Here is a 21,901-nt window from a genome sequence, read left to right on the forward strand (position 1 = left end):
GTAGAGACATTAGGTTATTTTGAAGCAGGAGACATGAGAAATGTGCAATGCCTTCGCCGGGACCCGAACCTCGACCACTCGAATACGCGCCGAGTGCGCTAACCCTTATACCACGAAGGCATGCTGGAAGGAGGGAGAAAATACCTTATACAGTAACTAGAACACCCAGCGGGCATAAGAAATGACCGCTGTTCTAGATATTATAAATTGTAATTAAAATTATTTGTGCAAGGGTGTCTGCTAATTTAAACTGAATTACCCAGGGCAGGCGGCGAGGAAGCCCCTTTGCTTACTGCCCCACGGGGTACCACTTCTACTTGCTTAATTGCTTAAAGTACAGTGCAATGAAGAAAATCACTGGCGGTACATTTCTTAAGAGCCACCGCTAGCTCAATCAATAAAGGTGAATTAAATAATGAAATGTTAATTCACATGTCAAAGATCTCTTTGTACACAACATTTCTTGGGTAGATCTTTCCATCATTTTTCAGCTCGCTTTCAGAGGACCATCCATTATATCTAATTTTACGTCCGTTCTTTCACGAACTCTTCAACAGGCAACATAACGTTGACCATGTTCAAATGTAGGCTCAGGTAAAAATATGCCAACATGCTTAAGTATTTGAACCTGAGACTTATGGATGGTCATAGCAAAGGCGAGTTTTACAGGAAATTGTGTACGTCTCAATTCAAACGGGAACCCTGTGCCGTGGCAACTTCGGCCCATTGGCTAGTACAGTTACGCAAGCAACCAATAAACTATCGGCGACAAACAGACACTTAAGCCGCATGTATATATATATGGAGTGAAGTAACATCATCTCCTCCGAAACGTAATCCCGGGCTTAGCGAAGCACATCGTTGGATTCCGCTGGTCCGTTCCGCTGGACCATTCGCGTGTTCTTGGGATTTTAATTAGCCGAGATATTAATTAAAAAACTAATTTTCTCCTACGTTTCCCCTACATTCTCCACTTTCTTTCTTGGGTTTCTCCTATTAGAGGGATTTGGCCACGTGCCAAATTATTTTTTCTCGAATATCTACGGAACGGCGCCGAATTGAAATTCGAGACGCGTATCCTCGGATTCCAAAAAATTCTCCGAATCCATCGATACCGTTCTCATCTTCGTACGACTTTAATCGGCCTGCAGAAACGTTAATTTCCGCTCTCATTTTTCGAGTGGCATCAATAAACTATCGGCGACACACATTTTTAGACGCTTATATATATAAAGACGTCACAATTTCTAAGATTTCTAGTAGAAAAAAGCAAACCTTGTAGTAGTATACTAATGGGCAGAAACCAGGAAATCTTTTATAGCTGCGACATTCAAACGCCAAATAAAGACGTGGCACAAGCTGCAAGTGTTTCGTAGCTTCAGTCGCCATCTTAGTGGATTGCTATCGCGAAATAAAAATGGACGTGTAAATCAAACCCTGTACGTAATTAAGAATTTTTAACGAATTCTTTACAGAAAGATGCAATGAAGGATAAGTAATCGATTATTTAAGTCCTTCCTTTTCCACCTCGAAGAACATGAAAGAAGCTACAAATCACTTTCTTCGAAAGTTACAAATGTGGCTGTCATCTACAAACTCGTAATGAAAAAGAAAAGAATAATTCCATGTACTTCCAGCTGAAAATGAACAGAAATAAGACGTGGTCCTGAAACATATTATCCAAATAAATTTCTCCACGTCCCATTGACACAAGACGAAAAAGAAAGTAGAAATAATTAAATCTTTTCGCTCCCTTTTTTCTTTTCTGATGCTGCGATGGTGATTAAACATGATAAGAAACAGGACAGGATTATAAAAAGAAATCCTACTTGCTACAAATCATAGAAACTCAATTCTCTCACAATACTGGCACAGGGCTGTTAGAGAAAATTTGCAGATTTTTTATTCTTAATTAAAAAAAAATAACAGGAACATTAACAAGCTTCCTTATATCGCCTGTTGCACCTCTTGCATATTTTTACAGATATAAAAATAACGGCACATTTGAAGGTCTAAATTTAAAATCGAAATTTAGGCTTATGGGATAAAAAAATATGGAAAAAAGGCTACAAATGCGAAGATTTAAATTTAGGAAAGTTTGTGTTACGACTCTGTCGACGACTGACAAGCCTAATTCAACCCATGAATCAAGAAATTATCATGAATATAAGAATCAAATATCGATGCCTATCTATGCGTCCATGAGTAAAATTTGAAGCCAGTATCAAAGATTTTTAGTAACAGTTAACATTGAAAGAAACTATATTTACTTTGACTTTTGCTTGGAAAGATGTAAAGAACGTTACTTCGCTGCTAGTGAAAACTGGGGAACATTGATCGCGGTCGGACATGAAGATTCTTCTGGTTTTAAAACGCGGCGTTTCACCGTTTACGGCAAACATCTTGGATATAATGGTAGACGATTTTGTTTCGATCACACTCGTTCAATATGACAACCGACATCTACTATTGAAAGAGAACGATAATGAAGTGAAAGGATGAAGATGAAGACGACATGCAGGTGCAAAAAACTGACGAAGGATTGTTGACTTACACAACATTTGCTGACAAATGTTCCAGTATATCAGTATATGATATTCTGAATCTTCACTGCATTCACAGCGAATATTTAAAACTGTTTAGAGTCCTGAGGTTATTTTGAAGTACGAGACGTGAAAAATGATCAAATCTCTCGCTGGAGCTCGAACCTGGACCTCTCGAATACGTGCCGAGTGTGCTACCGTTACACCACAAGGCATGCATAAAGAAAAATACCTTATCTACTCCCCCTCTCCCCCTTTTAACACACTGAGCGCCACGTCAGCCATTTGTGGCTGACACTAGACTTTCCGTTTAGGCCGCGTCAGCCATCTGTGGCTGACACTAGACTTTCTGTTTAGGCCGCATCAACCATCTGTGGCTGACACTAGACTTTCCGTTTAGGCCCCGTCAACCATCTGTGGCTGACACTAGACTTTTTGTTTAGGCCCCGTCAGCCATCTGTGGCTGACACTATACTTTCCGTTTAAGCCGCCATTTTCGGGTCATGCCATTCTCCAACAATCTCCTCCTCCTCGTCGTCAGAAGATGATAAAAATACATTATCTCTGGGCAGTTTTCTAGCAAAAATAATTTCACTGCTGCTATCGGTTTCACACTCTCGAACTGACATTTTGACGCTTAGGGTTAAAGAAATTTTTTGTCTGCACGGGGGCCAAGAACTGCAATGAACTGGTTTCTTGTAAAGGGAACACCGGCCACGAATCTATTTCGAAAAAATGTTATCTAGTTGGCCAAACAAAACAAACAAAGAAAACAAAACAGATTTGGGGCATAACGCGTTGAATGAACGCCTATACAAATCACGTTCCAAACGTAAACTATCTTCTACTGCTATAAAAATTAATGGCCCTACAATACCAGCGCTGTTAAGCGGCGCGCGTGGGCTGAACGGGATTGCCTAAGAAATGAGCGTGGCGCTCAACGTGTAAAAAGGGCGACTAGGGACTAGGAAACCCAATCGCCGAACCATGGTGGTGACGAATCATCATTCACCACATTTTTAGTTCGGGCGCCACTGTTGATTCATTACGTTATTTTGAAGCAGGAGAGATGAAAAATTAAGGCCTTTGCCGGGATTTGAACCTCTTGAATACACTCGGAGTGTGCTACCGTTCGCCAAATCCTGATGGTCGATGATGACTCTTCACCACCAGGATTTGGCCATTGGGTTCACAAATCCCCAACCGCCCTTTAAAAGAGGCAGTATATAAGGCTATTTCTCCATCCTTTCTGCATGCCTTCGTGGTGTAACGGTAGCACACTCGGCGCGTATTCGAGAGGTCCAAGTTCGAGTCCCGGCCGAGGCATTGCACATTTTCATGTTTCGTGCTTCAAAATAACCTAATGACTCTAAAACTGGCGTGACTATCTTATTGTCAAGCAAATATTTCAAGTTACATGCACTCACACGACGAAATATATAAACTGCATTTCATAATGCAAGCGATAATTTTTTAAATGCTGTTTAATTTTCTTTCTCTAAACTATAAAATCATGTACATGTGTTTTAATTTTAAATTATCTTTAAATTCTGACCAATAGATTTAAGGGGTGTTGGAACGCCAAAATCTTCAAAAAATTGTGATTTCGCATTTTTGCATTTTCAAATTCTCTACACTTTTATCTTTCTAAAAATACCATTCTTTAATTTCTATGAAAATTAGAACTGTAAAAAAATCTCGTTTTAATATGTCATCGACTGCTTTGATCAATGAGGATTTTTACATAAAAACGCGTTTTTCTCCAAACGTGATTTTTTTATACTCGATGTACCTTTTCTCAGGAACTATTGCTCACAGGTATCTAAGCTCTTTATGACTTATTTATTAGGTTCCGTAATATTTACTGAAATGAGCTTTTTGTAATAAACTTCGGAAAAAATAAATTAATTTTTTTTTTTTTTTTTTTTTTTTTTTTTTTGTGAGAAAAGTGCTAAATTTTACTATGCCTAACAAAATATTCTGTAATTTAGTCTAAAATTCAAAATGTTTTAAAAGCTCATTTCAGTATAATCAGATAGGTATACTTTAACTACAGAACAAAATTTCAAGCTTCTATCTACAGCAGATTTTGAGAAAAGGTACATCGAAAATGGCCAATTTAACATTGTCGGTATAGGGGTTTCTGATACCCCTTAAAACATGATCAACGGACTTCATACGATGCAATTTCTACAGATGGCGCCATAAAACACGAAGAGGTAAGTTCTAGGAATATATATTCAGCTACCCGGAAAAATCTTTCATCCAGAATCGGCATGGTCTCGTTGGTGCCGAATATGATAGATTCTACTTTAATACATATGAATATCGATAACTTCTATGTCTACCTAGACCTACTGTATTTTTAGCACTGTTATCAACCATTTCATCAAGCCACCTGCTGACACAAGCATTGAATGCAAAACAGGTTTGGTTTAAGGGGAGTCATCACCTTTACACATTCAAAAAATCGAATTTATTTATTTATTTATTTATTATTATTGCGTTTTTAGAAACTGTAAACATTTTTGAGTCTGTTAAAACAAGCGGCGTTCTGATAATCGAATTAGAACTGTAAAAATTATGAAATAAAGAAACCAATTCTGAGGTAAATATTGCCAGATCGGGCATTTAAATCATCACTTGACGTTTGATTATATTCGTACGCGCAGCTGTTTACGGATGTTCACTCGTAGATTGCTTTAATTTTTATTGTTAACATCATGTATATTGGTAAAATTTAATGTGTCAGACACATTCAGAAAACAATGAGCACTAGATTACGAATGTAAGAAATGAAGGGGAAGCAACTTAGTGACAGTGGAAAAGGTCGCCTTACGAATAATATTATAAAACAGTTGACAATTTATGATGAAAATGTTATTAGAAAACATTGCAATTCTGTAAAAGATATGCAAAAGGCAGCGTGGGCAATATTTTACCACAAACGTTCAACCGACGTGGAACCTACTCACAATTTTTGCCCAACAGGGAAGGATTCGTGGTGTACATATCAAAGAGCGAGTGCGAGTGTAAATCTGAGATCGTGCAAATATAAAAATTCAATTCCACCACCTGTAACGTATTCTGTCAAAGATATATTTAAAGGTATTAGTGTGTCATTATTACTAAAAGAGTGTTTAAGAGGACAAACACAGAATCCAAATCAATCATTGAATGCTTTGATTTGGAATGTCCTAAAAATTCCGAGTGTGGTTATAATGTTAAGACAGCAGTAAATGAGGCAGTTCTTATATACAGCGAAGGTCAAGCTGAGCGATCACATTCTAGGAGTGAACTTGGATATGGATTCGAATTGGTGATAATGCAGTCAGGTTTACAGCAGACACTGATCAACTTCGTATTCAGTCAGCCGAAATAAAGGCAGAGATGTCTACAATAAATTCTTGCAGAGCAAGAAAAGGAGCCAAACTTGCTGCAGTAACAGCTAATGAAGAACAGAAGGGTATGTTGTATGCAGCTGGACAATTTTAAACTGTTTTAGTGTTATTTGAGAGAAAATATATTGAATATTTTGAAACTTTAAAACCATTTTTGTCAAAATGGTGATTTTCATACTTGCGCGCACTCTTTTAAAAAAATGTATCATAGCTAATGATTTGAAAATTTCAGGGTAAGTACATGATGATATTGCTGAAAAAATGCACCTATCTTTGAAAAATTATTTTTTTAAATATTTATAGAATTTTACTGAAAAATTTTTTAACTCTTTTCCTGTTTTCTAAGATCTTATTGCAATGGTGTTAATATTCTTTGATAGTTTAAAATTTAAATAGCTGTAGAATCATACCTAATGATGTTCCATCACAAAATTGTAAAAATGATTACTGTAACTAGATTTGTATTACTGTCAGTTTGCGCGCAGTGCTTTAGTACAAATTTTAAATTTTGGGGAAAATACAGATTGTTTTTTTCTTTATAAAACAAATTCTTATACACTATTAGTAAAATAAATCAAGAAACATAATTATCTATGTATAGAGATGACACACTGAAAATTTCGTATATCTATGACCGTAATAATTTAACTAATTAAAACTCGAAAATCAGTCAAAATTCTTACTTTTTGTGTTGTGCAAAGTGATGACTCCCCTTAAAATGTTTTATGGACATCTTGAAAAAGATGTAAAATCTCGCTTAATATCTTTATTATATATACCGTATTTCCCGGTGCATAAGAGGCATTTTTCTTTAGGAATTTTATATCTAAAATCTGAGTGCGTCTTAAACATCGGAGGAACCAACTGAAACGCCAACGCAAACGAACCCCATTAACTCTTTCGCATCGAAGTCGCCCGTAACGCCCGTTCATTCAGGCAACGGCAAACCGCCCCAACGCTCGTTTATTTTCTACCTAGTGCTTTCCCCCTCCACGTTAGTGTATGGCTCATTGGTTTCGCGAGTTGTTAAGAGACATGTCAATCATTCTTTTGAAGCAACTAAAGGAGACATACGTAAAGCTATTAACGTTCGCAGGTGCAATCCGGCTCTAAGGTGAAACTGCGGATGAAACCGCTGAAAAACCCCCATGAGAGAAACAGTCATTTCACTTAAGTAGGTTATTGTTAATGCTGTAGCTATTTACTAGGCAGGGGGAAAGCAAAACTATTCCAAGACAAATTCGTAAACACGGGCGTTTTCGATGTTTAATGAAAACAGTTTTGGTCGTCTCTCGATGCGAAAGAATTAACACAAATTGGCGACGATAGCGTGCGTATTAACCCTTAGAATACAGTTCACCTATTTCTCTAAAAAACCAAACCGTCTGAAATTCCATCTGAGATTCACAAATTCTTCCAACTTCCGGTAATCAAGGAACAAAGAGGTGTGAAGAATTAAAATGATATCTTTCCTAGTTCCTAAGAAAGAAGCTCCCCCCTTTAGGTCGCCGTTAATCTAAAGCTAAGGAATTCCAAAAGAATTATTTTAGAACAAGACTGCTTATGATAAAGATAACCTGATATTATTCATTTGGGGAAAATGCATCTTAGGTTATAGTGTATTTTAGGGGGAGGTAATGTATCGGTGTTCTGACAGTGATGATGAATTGTCTACAGAATAACACTGATTTCGGTAACTTTAGGTAACATTATCTTCCTATTTATTAAATTGTAATCTAGCAAGCTAATATAGTAAAAACCAGTTTGTCCACGTAGTAATTCTTTATTCTTACAATATTCGCGTTCAGAATCAAGCTGCATCTTACAAAAGAGAAAATACGGCACATTACCGTATTTTTCGCCGTATAAGACGCACCGGCATATAAGACGCACCCAATTTTAAAGGAGGCAAATCTAGAAAAAAAGATTATGAACCAAATTCTGTAGTAAAATATTTTATATCAACTGTATAAAGTTAACAGAAGTTTAAGAAAAATTTTATGTCAACCATGTTACATACTAAGAGCTATCTTTTGGCTCCTTTGTTATCTACGGTTCTGTTAGATGGCACATCAAACGTTAGCGGGACTTCATCCATTTTCCCAATCTGGCTCATTTCAAAGTTATTCTTCTTCCTTGCATCAATAACAAACTTATGAAAAGACAGAATCTTTGATTCGTATTCCTTTGCAATTTTTTGTGCAATTCTGGTTTTGGTGCACATAGAAAGGCCAGATCTCTTCATAAATCTATAGCACCACGATGGTGATCCGGTGAAATCCTGAATGCCTTTCTCCACAGCAATGCGTTTGGCCTCATAGATTATCATTTTTGTTGAGACAGAAAGTCCATTTTGCCGGTGACGTGTGATCCACGCCTTTACTTCTACCTCTAACTCTGGCCACTTTGCAGTTGGTCCACGCAAGGTGTGCTTGCTTTTATCCAACTTTTGGAGCTGATTCTCCTGTTTCCTCCACTCTCTTATCATTTTCTCAGTTGGAGGTGGCCCAAAGTGTCTCTCCGCTGCTCTGTTTCCATGCTCCTTAGCAAATTTTATTACTTCCAGCTTGCAAGCAACTTTATATGCCAGTCTCTTCTGATTCGACATCTTGATGGGTGGTATGAAATATGATATATTTCATTCAGATATACCATACTACATATATCACAGCTCACAGCTATCCGCGCCTCCGCTTGCTCCCGCACTGCGATTGGCTGAGCGAAGAGACGCGTGCCTTCACCCGCTCCTGCGCTGGCTTACGAGACTCTAAAAAGTGCACAAAGCCAGCGCGGGAGCGAGCGAAGGCACGCGCCTCTTCGCTCAGCCAATCGCAGCGCGAGGCAGAGACCGTCCAAATACAGTGCGAGGCAGAGCGGGGCTTCCTGGTCTCAGATGGCTCCAAGAGGTGGAAGGGAACGGAGTGGCCGAGTATTCCTGCGGTAAGGTATGTATGCAGACATAGAGGGGCAGCGGAGGGCCATGGTGGGCTTTTGTATTTGCCGTATAAGACGCAGGCACTTTCCCTGATTTTAGGGAGAAAAAGTGCGCCTTATACGGCGAAAAATACGGTATTTTCAATTAAAAAATATAACCAAGTAATAAATAAATGTAATAAACATTCCAGACCTATTTCCAATAGTATGATAAATTCACATATAAATCGGATTCACTTTTTGCATAATGTTTACAGACGTTATTTAAAAATTGCATGTGTGAATTCAAAATAAGTTATGTTTGGAATTACCGTAATTCCCCTCCCGTATGTGCTCACGTGATTTACATGAATAAGTCGATTCATCAAATGGAAAATTTGTGGTCCGTTTTCCGGCAAGATTTATTTGGTTTTCTATCTTGCCTTCGCCAAACACTCTGCATTTTAAATGCTTACTATGTGATTTATAAACAGTGGGAGAACACGGATTAATAGTTGATTTGATGGAAAATATCTTCATGTACTAAATTGCACTGTGTCATACTGTGTCATACAGACGCAGTGTGCTTTGATCCCGTGAAGACGACGCAGTGGGAAATAAACTTTACCAAGCAACTTTTGGACTTTACCAACAACCATTTGGAAGCTGCAGAATAGTTCTGCAGCTTCCAAATGCAGTCAACAAAGATATCAACAAGAACCTAAAAAAATGACAGTTAAAAGCCTTACGAGTGTTGATATCCATTGATAAATAATGACGACAGGGCACAGAAGCCTTTCAAATACAACATTTCACGGACACAGAGGAAAGGGAGAAAGGGGATAATAATTCAAAATAGAATTATTCTGCATTCAGTTCACGGTACAGTAAGACCTTGCCGAATGCGGAGGGTTACGCCATTAATACATTGCGCTACGGCCAAATGGTTTGGTTTGATTTATTTAATTACGGCAAAGCGCACTAGGGCTATCTGCCTAAGGGGAGGGATGCCTTCGTGGAGGACTTTCTAAAGAAAACTGGCTGCATGGGCGTTTTCGTGGTTTTTCCCATGTGCAACGTAAAAAACCACGAAAACGCCCATGCAGCCAGCCCGTTCGTGAGATTCGGACCTCGGACCGAACTACCAGTGTTCAGCGACTTAACCGCTCGGCCGCTGGTGGGCCTACGGCCAAATGGAGTTCCGCAATTAGCTTTCTATGTAAAAATAAATTTATTGGTAAGATATAGCTCAGATTAAGACAGTGTGTAATATTTATAGAAACCTAAATATTACTGTAGATACAAGGGTTTGTTTTGGTTTATATAATTACGGCAAAGCACTCGAGGGCTATTTCTCTATGCGGAGGAATGCCTTTATGGAAAAGGGTTTAGAAAACTGGCTCATATATAAGTTACACATAATTATAAACTAAGAAAACGCTCATACAACCAGCCGATTCACCGAAATTCGAACGCTAGACTGAACTAAAAGTGTTCGGTCAGTTTACCGCTAGGCTGCTGGGAGGGGGCATAACTAAAAGGGAAAAATGAAACAAACGTTAATTCAAAGGAATTCTCTTACTGCTTTGATAAATAGATGCATGATACAATTATTCTTTTTAAATAGCTGACGATTTTTGCTTGGAACAATGCCATCAAAAAGAGCGGGTACCATATAAACAGGTGTTCATAGACTCACGCAAAGGGAAGACCACCAAAACTTCCAGTTGCCTTTTTTTATCATAGAATGCAGCTAAATAGACCACGTGCGAAGGATTGGGAGGGAAGATAGTAATGCATATGATGTGATGTATGTGTTCATTCTTGTGTCTATATTACATGGAAGAACTGTTGCCAGAGCATACTACAAAGAGAGGTTGGACTTCAATTTTCCATCCCAATTTTTAGTAAATGCACCCTACAGCACAAGTCCGGCAAGTGGAATCTATCTCCCCTTCACAAAACCACACGAGAGGACTTATAGCATATTTATAGTGTCCCCATGCCGCACGGATACAATACGTTTACAAACACATATGTCTTCTTCACATATTCGAATGACCCTTAGGTACCGTAGCATGCTTCTCAAACCACTATACCGTATGGGCGTCGACGTAATGTATGTAACGGGCACTAAAATTTAATAAATGCTTAGGCCCTCTAAAAGTCTCTCTCCGCCCCTGGACCTATTGTATCGACCACATCTCCTGACGAATGTTTATGTGTGTGTGAAAATATGGCAGAGCCTCGAAGGCTACCTGCCGAAGGGGAGAGATGCCTTCATGCGGGACTTTCTAAGGGAAACTGGCTCGTATACACGTTACATGGGGAAAACCACCAAAACGCCCATGCAGCCAGCCCATTTGCGGGATTCGAACCTCGGACCGAACTACCAGTGTTCAGAGACTTTACCGCTCGGCCGCTGGTGGGTGACGAATGTTAGAACAGCAGTTGTTCAACCACTAAATTAAACTATTAATAATAATGTTAAAACTACGGTTGTTCCGAGAACAAGTGTGGAAATTATGGCTTGGTTTGCCTTGGTTTATTTCCTTACGGCGAAACACTCGAGGGCTATTTGCCTACGGAGAGGGATGCCTTCGTTGAAGACATTTTAGGACAACTGGCTCGCTATACACGTTACACATAGAGAAAATCATGAAAATGGCCATGCAGTCAGCCCGTTCGTCGGGATTCGAACCCCGGACCGAACTAAAAGTATTCTCCAATGTTTGGAGAATTTACGGCCAGGCCGATGGTGGACTTTTATTTCAATTACGGCCAAACACTCGAGGGCTTATTTGCCTACAGAGAGGGATGCCTGCCTTGGACGGTGGACTTAACTAAAACGGAAAAACGAAACAAACGTTAAATGAAATGAATTCTAATTACTGCTTTAATAATTATGATGCACCTGATACAATTACTCTCTTAATCCTTTGACTTCGAATCAAAAATATCACACAGTTTTCTATCCAGGTGAACAAAATAGTCATAAATAAGGTAAATTTGGCATTTTTTAACAAACGGTGTTCAAGAAAATGGCTGGGACACATATGTCTCAGCCGTAGTTAATGGTGGGATACATATGTCTCACATGTAGCGATCAACGTATTATAAGCACACCTATTATCCTGGAAAACTTTAAATCCGAAAAACAAATCTGAAGCAGATTTACATCGTATGGTACAAGGCACAGCATTTTTGCATAACCCAACAATACAGTATGGGCAACTGATATTTGCTCTTTTCTCTATCTTCGTTTGTATATAACAAGCATAGCGGCGTCTTCATTTTCCTACTATTGAAAGATGAGCCCCAACATTCAGGAGATTCTAAATATTTTTTAACCCAGCGGTCGTTTTTAAACTTTTAGTGTGATATTATATGGCCCGTTAGTACTCAAAGGCTCAAGCTATTTTTGCTTGGGACAATGTCTGACGCAAGTCGTTAAACGTTTCGCGGTAAGCAGTGCAAAGATGTTCACTGCCTGTCAATTTTCATTACATTCATTTGGGTGAATCTCAATTACAAAGTCACACAGATCCTGTGCCTTTTTTAACAATTCCTTTAATTTCTTGTTCATGAAAGGCTCTATCTTCTTCATTATCGCTGCTCTCACCGTCGGTTAGTGTTATAAGATCAATCGATTCTTCAGTTGTCATTTCACGATCGTCATATATGACAAATTCTTTGAGTTGAAAATCCTGCGCCGCTTATTGCTTTTGCAATCTGTATGATTTCCTTGCTTCAGTTGAGAGAAATCCTTTAAAATTGTTGACAGCTTGCAGAGCTGATATCAGCAAGTATTCATCGTCGATGAATTCACTAGTTCTCATTCGAGTTTACCCACTTCTATGCAGTGTCTTATGTTGAACATCGCTTCCATTAAGCATTACTGAACATGGCTTACGTAATTACGGCAAAGCTTTGAGGGCTATATTGCCTAATGGGATGGATGCCTTCGTGAAGGACGTTTTAAGGGAAACTGGCTCGTATACACGTTACACACGGGGAAAACCACGAAAACGTCCATGCGACCAGCCTCACTGCGGGATTTGAACCTCGGACCGAACTACCAGTGTTCAGCGACTTTACCGCTTGGCCACTCGTGGGCCCACCGAAAGGGAAGGATACCTTGACGGAGAACTTTCTAAGGGAAAGTGGCTCATATTTGTGTTACGCATAGGGAAAACCTTGAAAATGTTCATGCAACAAGTCCGTTCAAGGGATTTGAACCAAAGACAAACTACCAGTGTTCAACGGCTTTACTACTTGGCCACTAGTGGGTACGCAAAGTCAAAGGCATGCATAGTGAGTTCGAATATTATTTGAATGTAGCTTTCAATAAGTAAAAAATGAATTAGGGGTTAAAACTCTTATCTCTCGAAAGTTTATACAAGATAAGATATCCAAAACAAGTAAATGTTGATGCATTTTATTTGACAACGATAGAAAGAGAGAGATAAGCACTAATGTAATTTACAACTTCCATCCACAAACTGATTATCATAAAAGTAGGGAGTGTACTTCTTTGGTAGGGATTTCAGACAGTACTACCTGGCCACTGGTCTATTTTTTTAAATCAAAACTGATCAAGCCAGACAACGCACTAGACGAAGGCAAGCACGACACAGCACTGGCATTTTGAAAACAATTCGACATAAGACATTACATAAAAATGATTAAATTCGCATGGGAACAATTGAATTCATCAACAATTAATGCTTGCTGTCATCAGCCCTGGCAAGAAGTTGTCAACAGTTCCAAGGATTTCCATCGACTGGAAAAGGAAGCCAAAGGAATCCTACGAATTGCAAAAGCAATTACCGACGGAGAATTTTCAAATATGGAAGAAGACTTGAAAGAATGAACCGAGAAATGCTAAATGAAGTATTGGACGATATTAAAACACCAGCTGATATTCAGCTGATTGTGAAAGAAGTGATCATGAAGAAGGTAAAACGCGTTCAACTTAGAAAATATACATAGGATCTGTCTGATCTTGTAAAGGAGATTGACCCAAATAAAGAAAGAAGAAGAAAGAAGAAGACAGAAGAAACTTTGCATCAGAAATGTCTGAAGCAAAAATCACTACGTAATTAAAACGAATAATTGTATCATGTATCTATTTATTAAGGGGTGTTAAAACCCCAAAATCTTCAAAAAATAGTGATTTCGGATTTTTGCATTTTCAAATTCTCTACACTTTTTATCTTTTTAAAAATACCATTCTTTAATCTCTATGAAAATTAGAACTTTAAAAAAATCTAGTTTTAATATGTCATCGACTGCTTTGATCAATGAGGATTTTTACATAAAAACGCTTTTTTCTCCAAACGTGATTTTTTTATACTAGATGTACCTTTTCTCAGGAACTACTGCTCACAGGTATCTAAAATTTTTATGGCTTATTTATTAGGTTTATTAATATTTACTGAAATGAGCTTTTTGCGATAAAGTTAGAATAAAAAAATTTAAAAAGTTTTTTGTGTCGGAAAAGTGCTAAATTTTACTATGCCTAACAAAATATTCTGAAAATTACTCTAAAATTCAAAATGTTTCAAAAGCTTATTTCAGTATAATCAGATAGGTATACTTTAATTACACAAAAAATTTCAAGCGTGTATCTACAGCATATTTTGAGAAAAGGTACATCGAAAATGGCCAATTTAACATTGTCGGTATAGGAACTTCTGATACCCCTTAAGTTTTTACTTTCTATTTTTTGCTTCGAATGGCAGACTACAAAGACAAATGTATGCAGAACAAGCAAAGATGAGAGAGAAAAGCAAAACTAAAAAAAAAAAAAAAAAAAAATTCCACAGATTCTGTACATCTGTTTTGTCTGTCGCCTCCCAATATCTCTCCCTGAGTGATCCAGCATTAAGTACAGGGCAACGACTCGGGTATGAGGCATTCGCTTCCTCGTTAACGTTGCACAATTTACAAAGCGGGATTGAGAAAATATACAAGGCAATTCATGGCCAGTAACGAGACGAAAGATAGCAAGATTTCTTTCTAGGTCATAGAGGAATGTCAAAAATTCTGTCAAGTTTCGCAGTTTCGTAGCGCCCTTGTGTATTGTCAGCTTCACGCGGCAATTAGTGAAACCTTAAACGACGAAATTGGTGAAAGCAGACTCCAACTGATATATCTATTTATTAAGTAGTGATCAAAATCCTTTCAATAATAATTCGTTTTATTTTTCCCATTTAATTATAATAACGTTTAGGTTTATTTAAATTATATATTCTTTCTTATTAGGAACTAAACCATTTCCTCCACGGAAAGTTAACTTTGCAAAGCACGATTTTGTTGTAAGCGCCACGTGCTACTATATTTACGTATTTTGTACGTAGTTATAACATATTGCATAATTATATTTCATTTTTCGAATAAGGTGTAGAGTACCTCACTTTGGAATTCTAATTTAATGTTGGAAGTGAGGAATCTAAGAACTGATAAGCGAATAATCGCTAGAGTTCGGTGACAAGAAACAACAAGATAGAAGGGTAACTAACCCTTTATTATTCTAAAAAGATTTAACAAAACTCCGCCTGGAAGTGTACAAGCACAGCCCGCACTTGGACTTGAACTAAAAAGACTAAGATTTAAACTAAAACTAAGATTAACTAGAGAATTATAGCCGAAGCTATCAAGGTTCAATTCGAGTTGGCCCCTTAACTTATTTTGCTACGAAGGTTAGCAAGGGCCTGAGTACGGCCGGAGCGTAATAACAGCTTTGAGAGAGAGAGCGGCCAAAAAGGCAGACGCGCGTAAATCAGAAACTCTGATTCTCTCTGACTCAGTAAGTAACTTCGTGGTTTAAATACCGCTCCTCCTCATTAAATATTCAGCAAATTCCAAAACAAAGTTCTGGCCGGAAGTAGTAAGTTGAAGTTAAGAATTTGACAGGAAAGGAACTTTAATTTAAAATTTAACTGTTAATAAAATTAATATAATCCTTACAAAGGTCATCAATTTACGTTGAAATATTCACACTCGAAGTTATTATAAGTGAGCATATAAACTAAACCGGGATTTTAAAACTAAAATAATAATTATATACTAAGTATATAATCTGAAAACTGTAAGTTTATAAAATTTATCAAGTTTATAAAATTGGGTTTATTAGCATTATCGTTAAAAGTAAGAAATAAGTCATTATAACTGAATGTCACTTCATTTGAATAAAACGCATCTGATATAATTGAAAATCAAGTAATAAATAAAAAATAAACTTTTCTTGATCTTAAACTAAAATAAGTATATTATTCTTTCTGAAAGGTACGTTCAGGCCTTTAATATTACCTTCTCGAATTCTAAGTAAACTCAAAAACGTAAAGAGCAAATTTACTTCCATACACTTTTTATATTTAATTTAATACAGGAAAGTACACTTAACTTTTATTCTAAGACATATCTTTTGGTAGAACAAGATATACAACACATAAAAGAATCAAAAATACAAAACAAAATTAAGAAAAAGAGAAAACTTCTTTTGAAATGTAAAGAATTAGAACACATAACTTAACATGCACAGTAAATGAAAAGTGGAAGCAAGGCGAAAAAAAATAATAAAACGAAATAATAATAATAATAAAAAAAAGCATTCTCGGGAGCTTTAAAACGCGACTGAAGATAAAGAAAAATTCAAAATAAAATTACATGAATATTTTAAAAAGAGTGCTAGAAATGTAGCATTAAGAGTTTGAGAAACTGTAATAATAATAACAAAAAATTAATAATAATAATAAAAAAAGATATATACGAGAATGACTTACGTTGAAGTAGAGATCTGGATTAGAATCATCAAACTCCAACGCTCTCTGATACATTGCCTCGGCTTCCTTCGTCCTGATGCAGAAAGTCGAAAAAAAACAAAAAAGGAAGAAAAAAAAATCCTTCAGAAATGAAATGAAATGAAATGAATAAATTTACTTCTTAGGCAGATTCTAAAGTAAACACGCTATACTCTTTTTCCAGGGAGGGGGAGACACGCTTCGTCTGAAAAGCAGCATCTTCTCTCCTAAGATGTTTTAATATTCATGAGATTTTGCGATTGCTTTTTCAATCGCTTTCGGTTTTCTCTCCCCCCCCCTCCATTCCCGTTTACGACTCGCTTTTATCCTTAGCTAAGAAGACGAATTAGAAAAATTTTTAGAAATGTATTTCACAGGGAAAGAATCAGAAATAGGGATTTTTCATTTCTCTTCCCCCCCCTCCGTTTTATTTCTTCTTTCGATGAAAGTTTATAAAGAGTGACACTGAGCCGATAAAAGGTTAGATCATGGTTAAGTAAAAACTTGTTGGTTAAAACACTGCGGAGTAACATAAAATATTTATTTATTGGTAAAATGTGGTTTCAGCTACGAACATTTTCTCCATACGCTAAAACATCAAACGAAAAATTTATATTAAAAAAAAAAAAAAAAAAAAAAAAGACAAAGGATTCAGTTTATTAACGTTGCACTGCATCGATCCCCAATCTTTTCTCTACCTTAAAGCACATTCTAGAATACCAGTGAGACGGCGGACACAGTTATGTTTTCAGGTTGACATAGATAATAATACACATAATATACACCATAAATATTGCAAAAATTTATATTTAAAATAAAAGACTTAAAGGATTGAGTTTATTAACGTTGCACTGCATCGATCCCCAATTTTTTTTTTTTACCTTAGAGCACATTCTAGAATACCAGGGAGACGGCGGACACAGTTATGTTTTCAGGTTGACGTAGATAATAATACACATAATATACACCATAAATATTGCAAAAATTTATATTTAAAAAAAAAAGACTTAAAGGATTCAGTTTATTAACGTTGCACTGCATCGATCCCCAATCTTTTCTCTACCTTAAAGCACATTCTAGAATACCAGTGAGACGACGGACACAGTTATGTTTTCAGGTTGACATAGATAATAATACACATAATATACACCATAAATATTGCAAAAATTTATATTTAAAAAAAAGACTTAAAGGATTGAGTTTATTAACGTTGCACTGCATCGATCCCCAATTTTTTTTTTTTACCTTAGAGCACATTCTAGAATACCAGTGAGACGGCGGACACAGTTATGTTTTCAGGTTGACATAGATAATAATACACATAATATACACCACAAATATTCCAAAAATATCCTTTTAAGATGTAAAAATCATTGATTGTATTCTTAGGTACAATTGCTACATAAAACAAACACAGATTTACAATTTGTTGGTATAAAAATTCTTTATAAAAATGTATTACTTCGAGTCAGTGAGATATTTATTTATTTATTTATTATTTATTTATTTATTTATTTTTTACAGTAAAACAAAATTGTCTAAAAATTGTACGACCAGCCTTTGTAAATGAGGATTCCTCTTCATAAATGGCACCCCAATGCATGTATAATGTCACAAACAATGGCATATATATGTACGTACAATGGCATACAGTATGAGAACAGGAAGGCATTAAAAACATTTTAAAATTTATGTGTATTAGACATTTTTTAATTTTTAACAAGTAACCTGAACAATGTGACAAACGTTCCGCAATCATGTCTTTGAACTGGGACAATTCAGGTCCAAACGAGATGTTTGGTAAGCCCATTTAAACTTATATAATTATACAAATAATATTTTAAACGAAGACGCTTTTATTTCTCTAATTACTGTATAAAACAATTTATATATCATTTTATTAAAAACTTAAATATTTTTTTTAATCCCGCACGGTAGCTGTGGATTTTTTAATCAATATTCATCGTATCCGGGCGTAATGGTGCCCGCGGAAATAGAGTTGGGAACCCCTGCACTAGAGGGTTTGTCAAAGTTTTATATACTCTCATTGAGGTCGTAGTTTATAAATCTGCTCTTGAATTTAGTTCTGTTGGCACAACGTTTTTCGTCTTTTTAACCTTGCATTAAACATTACATTTTACAAATTAATGCCACGTTAAATTTAGAAGTAAAATCACAAAATTTTTGATAGCATATTTTTAAAATTAATTATAAGGTGTTGCCATATTTTTTTTTAAATTTCTTTTCGATCTTAAACAAACACAAGCAATTCGGCCAAAGAGCAGGAAGACCAAAATTTCCTTGCACCAAATTGAGAGTTAATCATACTTTTGAACATATTGGGCAAAAAACACTGAAGTTAGGGCACCCAACTGACTTAATTCACTGTTCTACTAAGAATTTAAAATTTAAAAAAGTGACGGCCTTGCTAGGCCTAGCACCCCTTAAACGTTTAAATTTTTGATAATTCTACAACTATTGTACGCTGATGAACTAAAGGCATAAAAACCCTAACCGGAACATAGTAACAGCATAATTCAATCTCTTTTAAAGTAGAAAAGGCCCAGTTTACCAAGATATAAAAATAAAAAACTAGACTCACCGAGTCGAGTAACATAGTGGCAATATATATACGTTTGGTGCGGCCGATTTCAAAGAAAGAAGGTGGTGCATATCTACAAATTATAGCAGTCCCATATAAAAAATTTCAGCGTTCTGTGGCTAGTCGGTTTTCAGTTATACGAGTTACGTACGTACAAACGTCACGGAAAAAAACCATATTTTAAATCCATTTTACAACCCGTTGGAAGAAAATATGTCCTTTATTCTGTTCATACGTACAGATGTCACGCAAAAAAATGGCAAATGGATTCTAGAGCGGTCAAAATGGATATTTTGGTAAAAAAGAGGGAATATATTGCATTTCATTTGTTTACTACTGTAAAGAAACTTTAATACATATGCTGTTTCTAAACCTATACCAAATTAATGAAATATTTTGAGAAAAAAAAATGAAAAGAAGTTTTTGATCTGTTCTGAATACAGCGCTGCGCAGTGCAGCTGCCATTCTGTTCTCTAAAATCGAACAACGTGGAATTGATACTTGACAAGAATAAACCTCAACATCCATCGACAGAAATACCCCAGAAACATATTGGATTAAAGCTTTAAAGAGAAATATTCCGAGTATGTCGCTAAAATCGAACTGAGAGAGAGAACTTTGTCAACTGGAAATACGAGCTCTATTTCCGGATTTTAGTGATGCATGTCTATCGAAGCAAAAGCAAAAACGAATCGATACTTTTTTCCCTCCAGGAAAACAGGATGAAAATATGGATATATAAACAGAGTCACACGAAGCGTGCGTACCTTAGAAACTCGAAGCTTGATATGAATAAGTTTTAAAGGATAATGAGTAAGGTCGCATGGTATGCATAAAGTGCCACCGCTTCCTTTTTGTGCCTGCTTTCGTTGTTTAAGAAATAATGCACAACGTATGTATATGCTGCACTTTTAAATATATAGATAGATAGAAAGCTACAGATATATCAAGCTTTAAAACGATACAATTAAAGTTTAATACGAATTCAGGATCTGTATTTCTAGAATATTTATTGTATAGTTAAAAACATCCACGTACATTTTTAATATTTTCATCACAGTATTAACACAGAGATATACGTATGTTGTAGAGACATCAGGTAAATTTTCGAAGCCAGAGAGATGAAAAATTAGGACCCGCCTTCGCAAGGAATCGAACCACGGTCCTCTGGAATACCGGCCCAGCGTGCTACCGTTACACCACGAAGGCACGCCAGCGAAGTGGGAGAAATACCTTATATACCCCCTTTTTAAAGGGCGACTAGGGTTTTAGGGGACCTAGTCGCCCTTCCTGGGTGTGGAGAATCATCATCCCCAACCCTTTTATTTCGGGCGCCACTTGTAGAATCATTAGGTTTATTGGAAGCAGAAAAGATGAAAAATATGCAACCTCCTTTGCCGAGAATCGAACCACGGACCTCTGGAATACTTGCCCAGCGTGCAGAATTACTACACCACGAAGGCACGCTAGGGAAATGGGAGAAATACCTTATAATATAAAATGTAAAATATGAAACAAAATTAGTATACTTAATTGGAACCAACTGGCAATAGATATTTAAATTCATAAATTTTAATTAAACATATTTCTGCTTCAAAATGATGCTTTGCTGTATTTTTCATTACTCTGCAAAGCATGTTCGTACATCACTCTTTCCCCGCAGTTTATCTACACTGCAACACGTTTAGCCAAATCGCTGCTGAGGATTGAAACAATGATTTTCCGGGTTATAAATATGACCGTAGTTAGTAAGCAGCACATTTTTCTCGACTGCCCGCTGCTTGAATAAACCCCTTCTCTCCCTTCATCTTCTTTCTTTATTATCTGAAATATAAACTGCATACACCTCCGAGATAAAACATTATGACCATTCCCACATTTTTCAATGAACTCGTCTGGATGACGTGGAGGACACGTGATGAAATGGGAAGAGAAGTTAAAGAATCATTCTTGCACTTAAACTTTTGCAAGTGATGGGAAAGGCTGGTGATCTAAGAGAATCTGATACATGGCAGAGTGTAATGGTCTGTGACGAATTCGAAAGACAAGGGAATAAATTTATTTCGGTTTTTTCTAGGCTATATGCAAATAAATAAATAAATAAAGTTATAAAATATTGTTCTCACAGTAGGGTGAATAAGTTTCTGTTTAGATGAAAGTTCTTGTTTGGAAATAGTTCAAGATGAGGGTAGGCTCAAGATGAGGCTGTCTTGAATAAATCGAATCTCTAAGGCGGTGGTTGCCGGACTGAGCTGTGTCCGAGTAGGATGCTTTTCGTAAGGTAGCGGCGAACCCGGCTACTTCGCTGTAAATCTCTTGGCAGATATATTAATATCGCTCTACGCAGAGCGAAGCAAAAATTTGCTCGTGGCCGAGCTGGAAAAAACCGAGAGAAGGTTTCTCTCTCTACTTACTGCAACTAACATTCACTTTTTTCCCCTCTGGAACTGGGTTTCATGATTTTTTTCAAGTTGTCCTGGGCGTGTCGGAAAAACTTCTAGGATACTTATTTGTCCGTAATTTTTAGAAGAGCCTCTTGATTGGCGAGAGAACTTTGATTTAAAACTGGATATGATGAAGACAACCCGGGAAAAAGTCCGTGGGAACTTTCCGATTCCAACTGGAGGTCTCAAACCG

General features: G+C 36.7%; 1 protein-coding gene across 1 annotated transcript in view; it reads right to left on the reverse strand.

Moving 5' to 3' along the window:
- Positions 1 to 21,901, reverse strand: part of LOC118202547 (protein O-mannosyl-transferase Tmtc3-like) — a 707,071-nt gene that overhangs the window by 27,486 nt on the left and 657,684 nt on the right. Inside the window, exon 16 of the mRNA XM_085824627.1 lies at positions 16,645 to 16,717. Within this exon, the coding sequence (XP_085680753.1) occupies positions 16,645 to 16,717 (73 nt within the window). The remainder of the gene's footprint in view (positions 1 to 16,644; positions 16,718 to 21,901) is intronic.

Source organism: Stegodyphus dumicola, chromosome 10, assembly GCF_044657685.1.
Source record: "Stegodyphus dumicola isolate Sdum_Otavi_A_Nest chromosome 10, ASM4465768v1".
In the NCBI taxonomy this organism is placed as follows: domain Eukaryota; kingdom Metazoa; phylum Arthropoda; class Arachnida; order Araneae; family Eresidae; genus Stegodyphus; species Stegodyphus dumicola.